The sequence below is a fragment of the Callithrix jacchus genome, chromosome 12 (assembly GCF_049354715.1).
Source record: "Callithrix jacchus isolate 240 chromosome 12, calJac240_pri, whole genome shotgun sequence".
Lineage (NCBI taxonomy): Eukaryota > Metazoa > Chordata > Mammalia > Primates > Cebidae > Callithrix > Callithrix jacchus.
The window spans coordinates 84,790,210-84,802,269 of NC_133513.1; the positions used below are offsets into that span (position 1 = coordinate 84,790,210).

Genomic DNA, 12,060 nt, shown 5'->3' on the forward strand with positions numbered 1-12,060 from the left:
TGCACTGGAAAAATACTCCCCCAAAAAGATAGGAAACCTTGGTGCAGACCTTGCTCTGGGGTTATTAACAAGTGTTATGACCTTGGACAGATCACTTATCTCTTCTGTGGTGCCACTTCCTCATGCATTAAATGAGGTGCTAGCACTAAGAAAACCTGGATCACTGTCCATCCCTAATATTCCGTGGTTTGCTGCACACATTTTGAGCTCGTGCGGCCAGACAAAATAAAAATCCAACCCTAATTAGGTAGTAGAAAATAACAAGTCTACAAGCCCTCTGACTTGATGGAAGCTCAAAGCTTATCAATATATGTTACAGTTGGCTTAACTGTTTTTCTTATCCAGAAACGGGTGGTTAATGTATACCGACTGATAACCAGAGGAACACTGGAAGAAAAAATAATGGGGTTGCAGAAATTCAAGATGAACATAGCAAATACCGTTATTAGCCAAGAAAATTCTAGTTTGCAGAGCATGGGGACTGAGCAGCTTCTTGATCTGTTTACTCTTGATAAGGTAAAGAACTTATACAATTTGTTGTATCTGTGACTGCTAAATTGAAAGTATTAAAGGAGCAACAAAATGGATTCACTTTAGTATCCGTGAGATCCCCCTTGGAGGGAATTTTTGGTGCCCAGATAAACTGCAGCATACTAGGGGACATGTGCAGTTTTTATTTATTTATTTATTTTTAACTGATGTCTTCATTATCTTGCCTCAAGGTTTCTTTCCTTAGTCATTTTCTGCTAAAGCACAGCTTATTTTTGGAGTCAGTAAGACTCATGGTTCTTGGCCTTGCCTCCTGTTAACCGTTTACCTTAGGCAGATTATCTCCTCTGATAATAAGCTCCTCTGAGCTTCTATACCTATTTTACTACACGGTTGTAACGTAAAATAATATGCGTAAGCAGTCAGAAAGGATACCTAGTATAGATTCTCAATAAATAGTAGCCATTGTTGTTATTGCAAATGTTGGAACTATTAGATAACAATCTATAATCAAAAGGATGCACCACTTGGAAGTATTAGTGAGTCTAATATTGTAAAAACCAATATAGCTGGATTTAAAGTCCTATGTAGATTCAGAAAATCCATTGCATATGTAGTATAAATTATGGTGGGAAATAGTCATTTATGATTAAATTAAAACTAGTTATAACAGAAATGTACTTTCAAGTAAGAGAAAATGGTTCTGCCATACTCTGTGTATGTTAAACCACATTTGAATTATGTCTAATTTGGGGTGCTACCTTTTAAATGGCAACAAATCAAGTCCCTGGTGGCCAGAATGGAGGCAGGTTCTTCAATCATGTCATACTGACAGTTGAGATACTGAAAGTTAAGATGAAGTTGGAAGAATGAGCCATGTTTAACATAGAAAAAGAAGGCTCAAAGAAACATATATAGTTGTCTTCAAATAGCTTTTATTCTGTTTGAAGGAATATTCTTATGGGTGACTTTCAGTGAGCAGAACTAGGTTCAGAGGGATGTTTTAGGACAATGGCCTATTGCCATAAAGGCCACTATTTAGACAATTGTCGGAATTTCAAAACAGACTATGTTAGAACATTTTAATATCAGTCTTAGATTTCCTTAATCTGATCTTTATATATTATGTAAGAGAATATTCTTGTTCTTAGGAATACATGCTGATTCAAGGGATAAAAGGACATGACGTCTACAACTTTCAAATTGTTAAGGGAAAAAACTGATAACTTTATTTCTGACATCATATATACATACACACATATATATATAGGGAGAGAAAAATGATAAAGCAAACAAATTTTTTGTTACGTTCTTATAATTCTTCCATATTTGAGTTTCTTTCCAAATAAACTAAGAATAACAAATATGTTTGGAGAGCATGAATTTCCCCATCACTTGAAGTGTTCAACTCTGTTGAATAATTGTAGAAACAAGTGTGATTTTAAAGGAAAATATAATTTCTGAAGTTAACCTCTCATTTTGTTTTTTTGCCAATTTTTCTTAAGGATGACAAAGCGGAAAAAGCTGACACCTCCACTTCTGGGAAAGCAAGTATGAAATCAATTCTTGAAAACCTGAGTGATCTTTGGGATCAAGAGCAGTATGATTCAGAGTACAGCCTGGAAAATTTTATGCATTCTCTCAAGTAACTATCAAATATTATAAATGCAATTGCTGCTAGTTCAGTTACATTTCTGCTGATATTCAGCAAATTTCTAAGTTTATGGTGAACTTTTAACTCAATGTGTAAATAGATCTAGAGAATATTCAGCATAATGCTGGCTCTTGTTTCACTGGGGGGAACAAGTTATTCTCCAATATTTGCACTGTATTAAATTTAAACGTTAATGTGAAATGGTTTAAATTTTACATGCTGAAAAGCTGCAGAGCAGAGGAACCAAACCAGGTTTATTTGTGCTACCAGGAGGTGTTCTTACTGGGAACGAGCCTCCCATCTTTAGTCACTTTGTACAGGATAATATCCATGAGTACTTTAGTGTTTATGTATGTTTTTTCTTTTAAATAGAACTTGTTTTTATAATTGATTTAAAATAGGGCTTTTTTTCTATAAAAGCCTTAATGAGCCATGATTTTAAGAATATAAGAATAATGACTAAGATATTGGTCAGTCTTAGAATATGAAAATGTCAGACAATGAATTTAATCGGGCCCTTGTAGAAACCTTTATATATTTAATGCAGATGCATAGTGTTTTTCAAATCTTTAACATCATTTTTTTCAGCTTTTAAGATATAATATCAACTATTCTAACTACAGGTAATGGTATATTTAAGGCTACCATAACATCCTATTTAGAGGGTGTTTTTTTTTTTTTTAATTTATCTAATGGCTACGATATAGCCAGATTCAAAGAACATATGTACTCAATAGGTTTCAATCGTATATATAATATATTTTTTGTAACTATGAACATATACAGTTTTCCAGTAGATTTTACACTGTTTAGAATTCCAACACCTATGGTGGAAAGACTGTTTATTGGAGTAATGCATGACTGAAGCATAAAAGGAAGAGAGGATTTCTTTACATACACAAACTTACATGAACATGCATATCTATATGCATAGATGTACCTATCCTGCACCCAAAAAGGTGCCTCATATTGGCACTAAAATGTAGTTATACTGGGCAGCAATAATAATTGGGCATAAGGCTGATTACTCAATGGTGAGGGTAGGTATATGTAGATAGATATGCATGTTTGTGTTTGTATATATAATTTTGTAAGTTTCATGCATAAATTAATACATGCCTGTGTGCATACATGTATGGGATATATTTGTATATATATGTACAGGTAATAAACATCCCCAAGGTTTGTGGCTGGCCATACACATAGGCATCAGTTAACAACCATCAGACCTCAGCTGTACAATAACAGGTGTTTTGTTTAAAATCATTAAAATTATACTGTTCTGCAGCATTTAGACATTTGTCACATTTCATTAGCTTTGACAAACATACTGTAACATTAAACCTAGCATTCCACAAGAGAATAAATATAAGATTGAAACTGTAAAATATATGCAACTGTGTGTTATTTTAGGAAATGGGCACTAGAAAGAACAAAAGATTATTCAGGTATACAGGTTTTTTTTTTCATTGTTTAGGATTTTAACTCAAGGCTTTATGTAGAAGAACATTTCAGTATGAGTTGAATGTTTTTTTATTAACTATTTATTTGCTAGTTACATAAACCAGCTCTTTAACGTAGCTCATAGTAATTGATATTTTCTATGAATAAGTACAGAGCAATATATCATTAAAGGGCTATGAAGGAGCAAAAGAATTCACACAATAAAAATCAGTACTTTCTCCCCAATTTGAAATGTCAAATAGAACCAGAAGTCATTATTTAGGCTGTTTAAACGTTGTAAGAATTGAATCAAAAAGTGCGTATTTCTAGAAGGATGGCTATGAAAATGATGAGTGGTTGCTTCTGAATGGGAAACAGGAGTCAGGGCTGACAGGAAAACTTAGATTGGCTTATAACATTTATAAAATAATCTTTTGAGTTATGAAATAGTAAATCACACATTCCAACTGTTCCATAGAAAGGAAAGCACATAAACCAGTAAGAACTAAGTATTCTCAATGAAGTGACCCAGTCACTGTAGTACATCTTAAGAATAATGGAGAGATGTGGAGAATTGAACTGAGTAATGGATGATATTAAAGAACTGCTGTAATTTTTTTGTATGTGATGATTTGGTAGTTTTCTTTTTCACTGTATGGGTGTGGGAAATAAAACAAGCATGACAGAATGTCACCTATTTTAAACTGGGAATTGGGTTCATGGATATCCATTGTACTATTTCCCTGGGTTTTTGTGTGTTTATGATAGGAAATCACAAATCGTTAAAAATATAAATTGGGAGATTGTTAGTCTCATAATTTGGGTTTCTCATAGGAAAATCTTAACATTTGGGGGCCTGGATATAATTTTCATTTATATATGCTTATTGTATATGCTTATTCTATAACCATTTCTCTAAAAAATATTCTAGTGAAAGGTTGAAAGTCTTTGGTGTTGGGACTGATTGAACTGGTATAGCCTTATTCCTTCTGGATGGTTTATATGAACTTATTCAAAGTAAATATTCCACTGAAGCTATTTGAGAATGTGATCACTTAGAGACAAAAGTGGAACTCGAACATAATAGAAATTATAGAAAAGTAACAAGTATTCCATCACACATCTGTTCTAAGTGTTTAATCCTAATAGAATCTTCTACCTCCTGCAGACTACCCATGCTGGCACCAGTGGAGTCTAAAAGGAAATTGGGCTGGGCATGATGGCTTATCCCTATGGAAGGCCAAGGCAGGAGGATCACTTGAGCCCGGGAGTTCAAGACTAACCTGGGCAACATAGTGAGATCTTGTCTCTACAAAAAATTTTTAAAAATTAGCCAGGCACAGTGGCATGCTTTTCTACTCCCAGCTACTCAGGAAGCTGAGGCAAGTTTGAGGTCACAGTGAGCTACGACTTCACACTGCACTCTAGCTGGGTGACAGAACAAGACCCTGTCTCAAAAAAATAAATATTAAATAATGTGAAATTTATTGTAGGAACACCTGTTATCAAATGTCAGACTCTTCAATATGAATCAATAAAACAAAAACTTGAATTATATCAATTAATCGAAAATGTTTCCTATTTATACTTTTTTTTTTTTTTTTGAGACAGAGTTTCGCTTTTCTCACCCAGGCTGGAGTATAGTGGCGCCATCTCAGCTAACTACGACCTCCACCTCCTGGGTTCAAGCAGTTCTGCCTCAGCCTCCCGAGTAGGTGGGACTACAGGTGCCCACCACCCTGCCCAGCTGATTTTTGTATTTTTAGTAGAGATAGAGTTTTGCCATGTTGGCCAGCCTGGTCTCGAACTCCTGACCTCAGGTGTTCGAGGCCTGCATCGGCTTTGTAAAGTGCTGGGGTTACAGGCAAGAGCTACTGTGGCTGGCCTATACACAGCACTTTCAACCACCATCTCTAAGGAGATACAAAGTACCTCTTGCTTCAAGAAAGGGTTCCTGTGAGTCTATAGTAAATCCACTCAAACCAGTAAAGTTCTGTTAAATATAGGGGCTGAGATCCTAATTTCCATATAGAGACAAGAGACTTAATCCCTTCCATAAATCTGCAAAGAGATCACATATTCAAATAGGATTAGATCTGTGAGCACATGCACAAAGTTATCTATATGGTTTAATGTAAGGTCTGGGTTTATGCTAAGTGTTTTATACTGTAAGAACCAAAAGTCAAGAAAATAAAATCAATCCTGGCACTGCAGCAGAAACAAATACAAAAATTACCCTTTAGGGAGACTTTCAAGTAGGGTCCCATAGGATTATCATAGAAGGAAAGATAAAGCCTACATACATAACATCTACAGGAGGAAAAGACAGCAGACACAAGTAGAATTCTTTAAGAAGTACAAATAATCAAGTATCATAAAACATATAAGGAAAATTCTATGAAAGATTAGGCATTTGAAAACCAATAAATGAGAAATAGTTCCCAATGCATTTTACACAAAGTTGAAGAGAGAATTTGTGAAGTGGAATGCTGAACTGGTGAATCTTGTTAGAAGGTCCAGAAGGAAAGTGAGATCATGGGAACAGACAAGTCTCCCTTATGACTATCCTTTATACACCCCTGCATCTAATCCATCAACAGTTTCTACCATCACTAGCTACAAAATATGTTTCAAATCTCTTCACCTGTCTTCATCTCCACCTGCTACTACTGTAGTTCCTACCACCACCTTGCCTCTCCTAGACTACTATCTTCTTAGTGGTCTTCCTACTTGCCAAATCCTTCAGTATCTTCCTGTCATCTTCAGACCAAATCATAATTCCTTACTATAAGCCATGCAAGTTGTGGCCCCTGCCCATCCCTCTGACTTAGGCTCTTGTCATTTCCCACTATATTTACCTCCAGTCAAGTCAGTATGTCCTTGCTATGCCTCAACAAAAAACCACATGTGTTTCCATCTTAGTTTTGGTTATGGTACAGCTGGGTAAATGGTATCATGGGAGAGATTGTGAAGACTAAAAGAGTAAATTGGAGGTGGATGGAGATGGAAAGTAGGAAGTCAAGAATTCTGTTTTGTTTATGTTAAATTTGAGGTGCCTGTTAGATATACCTAAGTCAGGATATAGAGTAGGCAGGCAGATGCCAGAGTCTGGAGCTCAAAGGAAGGTCAAGACTAGAGATATAAATTTAGAAGACAGTATTTTCAGGCATGGGACTACATGAGAGCTCCTGGGGTTTACTTATATAATGTAATACTACAGAGCAGTAAGAAGGCAATGAGTAATAAAACATTGTTGAATCTCAAAACAGCAGTGAGTTTTTTAAAAGTATACTTTTGAGTCCATTTAGATGAAGATCAAAAATAAAACACTGTTTATGGATATACGAAAACACAATCACATATATAGTTACTTCACATATAAGAATAAAAAATTGTCAGTCATATGAACATTTACTGATTGTTTCCTCCTGTGTACTAGACACAGTGGGAGAAGCTCAAAGACCAGTGGAGGATACTGCAGCCACCAGTTGGCATTGTTAAATTAATTTCAGAAAAAGTAGCCTTCAGGCAGAAAGTATGACTTGGAGTAAAGAGGGTATCTCCTAAAGATAACATATTCAGGCCTAGATGCAGTGGCTCACACCTGTAAATTGCAGCACTTTGGGAGGCCAAGGCAGGTTGATCACCTGAGGTCAGGAGTTTGAGACCTGCCTGGCCAACATGATGAAACCCCATCTCTACGAAAAATACAAAAAAATTAGGCATGGTGGTACACACCTTGAGAGGCTGAGACAGAATCTCTTGAACCCGGGAGGTAGAGGCTGCAGTGAGCCAAGATTACGCCGCTGCACTTCAGCCTGGGTCAGAGTGAGACTCAGTCTCGAAAACAAAAACATACATCCAAAAATTAAATAAATAACAAATTCTGTTAACCAGGAGAATAGAGCAATTCTAAATTGATACACACTTCAAAAATATGAAGCAAACATGGACAAAACTACAAAAAGAAATGGAGAAGTCCAAGGTTACAGTGGGATTTTAACACACCTCTCAAAACAAGTAGACCAGAAGAAAACATGCAGTAAGTTATAGACAATTTTAGTAGTACAGTGAACAAGTGTGATTTAATTGACTCATATCTATACTCATATATATGTGTGTGTAGAGAGAGAGAGCGAGCGATACTTTTTTGGGGCAGAATTTCGCCCTTGTTGCCCAGGCTAGAGTGCAATGGCGCAATCTTGGCTCACTGCAACCTTGGCCTCCTGGTTCCAGCAGTTGTGCTTCAGCCTCCAAAGTAGCTGGGATTATAGGCATGTGCCCAGCTAATTTTTTGTATTAGTAGAGACAGGGTTTTACCAGGTTGGTCAGGCTGGTCTCAAACTCCTGACCTCAGGTGATCCACCCACCTTAACCTCCCAAAGTGCTGGGATTACAGGTGTGAGCCACTGTGCCCGGTGGAGAGATACTTAACAACTTCAGGGTACATTCTGCATTCTTTAGAAGCTCATTTGGAACACGGACTGAAGGTGACCATTATGCCGAGCCATAACTTCTGGCAGATTTCAAGAAATTTAAATCATACACACTGTCCTCTTTCTCCACTCCTATTCGACAATATATCTGAGATCCTAGCCAGTACAGTAACACAGTAAAAATCTGAAGACAATACAGATTAGAAAGAATGAAAGCTTTCTTTACTCACAAACAACATGACTGTGGAAAATCCCCAAAAAGCTTCTAGAATTAAGTGATTTAGCAAGCAGTAAAATCCAGGAAATAGATACAAGTTTTATAAAATATGTAAAAGATTTGCTGAAAACTATAAAACAGATAATTCAAAAATAGATGTACCATGTTCATGGTACACTTAGAAGTGATTAAGGTAATTTTATTTGTTTACTTAAAAAATTAAGAGATGGAGAAAAACTAACAAAAATCAAAAGAAAGCTGGGGTAGCTCAAGGAATTCATAACAAGAAAATTAATGATAAAGAGGGGTATTAAAAGGGACCAATTATCCATGAAAACAAGTTTTAATGTGTACACACCTAACAATAGAGCATCCAAATACATGAGGTAAAAACTGACAACTGCAAGGAGAAATAGACAAATCTGCTTTTACAGTTAGAGGCTTCACACATCTCTCTCAATTGACAGATCCAACAGTAGTCAACAGAAGAGTAAACATACTTCTCAAGCTGACATGGAGCATTGACCAAGGTAGACCATATTCTGGGCCATCACACCCCAACAAACTTAAGTATGCTGTTAGACTACAATGGGATTAAACTACAAATCAACTAACAAAGACAGCTGGATCATCTCCAAATATTTGGGGATTTAACCCATGGGTCAAAGAAGAAATCTCAAGAGAAATTAAAAATATTTTGAAGACAGTGAAAATACAACTTGATGGGATGCAGTAAAAGCTCTTGAGAGAAATTTATAGCAATGAATGCAGTTAGTAATGAAGACATATTTAAAACCTAAGCTTTAGGAAATTACAGAAAAAAGAGTAATATAAAACTGCAAAAAGCAAAAATAATCAATGACATTGAAAATAGGAAAAAGAAACATTCAGTGAAACCAAAAGCTGGTTCTTTGAAAACATCAGTAAACAATAAATCTCTAACCAGGCTAACAAAGAAAAAAGAGAGAAGACATTGCAGAGAGGCCTTCCATACTGAGAACACGGGCATTAAAAAGACAAGAAAGGAGTATGATTAACAACTCTGTGCCCACAAGTTTGATAACAGGTGAGTACCCTGAAAAGCACAATCTACTAAAATTGCCACAAGGAGAAATAGATAATCTGAACAGGCCCGTATCTACTAAAGAAATTGAATCAATAATTTTCCAAAATAGAAAGCTCCAGACCTAGTTGTTTTTACTGCTGAATCCTACCAAACACCTAAAGAAGAGATTATAACAATTCTCTAGTCTCTTCCAGTAGATGCAGAAGAAATTCTTCTCTGGTCATTGTATGAGGACAGCATTAGAGAAACATCTCCCTCACCACCAATCCATGGTTGCTTGCTTTTTTTTTTTTTTTGAGACGGAGGTTTGCTCTGTCACCCAAGCTGGAGTGTAGCAGCACAATCTTGGCTCACTGCAACCTCTGCCTCCCAGGTTCAAGGGACTCTCCTGCCTCAGCCTCCTGAGTAGCTGGGATTACAGGTGTGTGCCACATGCCTGGCTAAGTTTTGTATTTTGTATTTTTGTAGTAACAGGGTTTCACCATGTCAGGCCAGGCTGGTCTCAAACTCCTGACCTCAGGTGACCTGCTATGTTGGCCTCACAACGTGCTGGGATTACAGGTGTGAGCCACTGCATCTGGCCTCCTCTTGTTAACTGTGGTCACCTGTGGTCTGAAAGTATTACATATAAAATTGCAGAAATAAACAATTCGTAAGTTTAAGCACCATCCTGGGTAACATCATGAAATCTCATGCCATCCTGCTCCATTTCGCTAGGGTGTGAACAATTCTTTTTTTTTTTTTTTTTTTAATTTTTTTTTTTTTTTAAGGCTAGACAAGTGAAGCAGTGGGAGTGGAGAAGGAACAAAGAAATCTGTAACTGGTTGTGATCAATTAGTTGTAAACACCACTGCACTCGGACCAGCTGAACAATTCTTTTGTCTAGCATATTCGCCCTGTACATACTACCACCCAATGGTCGCTGATACTGTCTGTTCCTGACATCCAGTCATTAGCATCCTTACAGCTTGATGATCCAGGATCACATGAAGTAGATGATCCCCCTGAGTTATTAATATGATCAGGCTAACAGTGGCCCAATCACAATGCCCACATCACTCACCTCACTTCCCCTCATTGCATAGGCATTTTATCATCGCATCATCACAAGAAGGCTGGGTATGGCAAAATAAGATTTAAAGGGAGACCACATTCACATAACATTATAATATATAATTGTTTTATTTTATCAGTTAGTGTTAAGCTCTTACGGTATCTAATTAAATTTTAAACGTTATCATAGGCATGTATGTGTAGGAGAAAACATAGTATATATAGGGTTCAGTAATATGTGGTTTCAGGCATCCCCTGGGGGTCTTGAAATGGATCCACCAGCAATAAGAGTGGGGACTGCTCTGGACTACTGTACTCTAATACAAAACCACATAAAGACATTACAAGAAAGATCAACTATGGACCAATATCTCTCATGAACATAAATGCATAAATCCTCACTGTAGAACTTCTAGAAGATAACATACAAGAAAATCTAGATGACTGAGGATTTAATGATGACTTTTTAGGTAGAACACCAAAGACACCATCTATGAAAGAAAAAACCTGTTAAGTGAAAGATGCTAGAGTGGGAGCAATGGCTCACACCTCTAATCCCAGCACTTTGAGAGGCCAAGGCAGGCAGATCTTTGGAAGTCAGGAGTTCAAGACCAACCTGGCCAACACGGCAAAACCCCATCTCTACAAAAAATTAAAAAATTAGCCAAGCATGGTGGTGCATGCCTGTAGTCCCAGCTACTCGGGGTCTGAGGCAGGAAAATCCCTTGAGCCTGGGCAGCAAAGTTGCAGTGAGCTAAGATCGCACCACTACACTCCAGCCTGGGAGACAGAGCAAGACTTGGTCCCTCTGCAAAAAAAAAAGAAAAGCTGTCAATAGAATGAGAACCCAAGCTACAAACTGGGGAAAATATCTGTAAAATATGTAAACGACTTGTATCCAAATTTTACAAAATAAATAAAACCCTCTTAAAACCCAACTAAAGGAAACTATTAACCCAATTTAAAAAGTGGCAGCAGGTCTGAACAGACACCTCACCAATAAAATACACAGATGGCAAATAAGCATGTGAAAAGAGGCTGTATAACATATATCATTAGGGAATTGCAAATTAAAACCACCGGCTATCACTAAATACTTCTTAGAACAGGGAAAATGCAAAACATAACACCAAATGCTGAAAAGGATACAGAGCAACAGGAACCCATTGCTGGTTGAAATACGAAATGGTAGAGCCACTTTGGAAGAGTTTAGCAGTTCCTTACAAAGCAATACAAACTCTTAACATACAATCAAGCACCCATACTCATATTTACCCAAATGAATTGAAAACTATATCCACACAAAATCTTGCACATGGACATTTACTTTGTCAGACCAGAAGAACTTGAGCACATGGATATTTATAGCAGCTTTATTCATAACTGCCCCAAACAGGAAGCAACCAAGATGTCCTTCAGTAGGTAAATGAATTTTTTTAAAAGGCACATTCATATAATGGAATATTACACAGTGATTAAAAAATGAGCGAGGAATCCAGGAAAACCCATGGAAGAACCCTACATGCATGTGCTGAGTGAAAGAAGCCAGTTTTAAAGGCTGCCTACTGTGTGATTCCAACTATATGACATTTTGGAAAGGGCCGAAACTATAGTGACAGTCAAAAGTCCACGGGTCCAGGGGAGAGAAAAGGAATGAGCAGCTAGAGCACATGGGGCTTTTAGGGCAGTTAAATTCTTCTGT

At 37.0% G+C, this 12,060-nt stretch overlaps 1 protein-coding gene across 5 annotated transcripts in view; it reads left to right on the forward strand.

Annotated features, from left to right (window-relative positions):
• The window catches only part of BTAF1 (B-TFIID TATA-box binding protein associated factor 1), a 98,361-nt gene extending 94,071 nt beyond the window's left edge, over nucleotides 1-4,290 (forward strand). For all 5 annotated transcript variants that reach the window (XM_078346014.1, XM_002756414.6, XM_078346013.1 and 2 more), the window contains 2 exons: nucleotides 346-516; nucleotides 1,995-4,290. In XM_078346014.1, the coding sequence (XP_078202140.1) occupies nucleotides 346-516; nucleotides 1,995-2,138 (315 nt within the window). In that variant the 3' untranslated portion in view covers nucleotides 2,139-4,290. The remainder of the gene's footprint in view (nucleotides 1-345; nucleotides 517-1,994) is intronic.
• The last annotated feature ends 7,770 nt before the right edge of the window (nucleotides 4,291-12,060 follow it).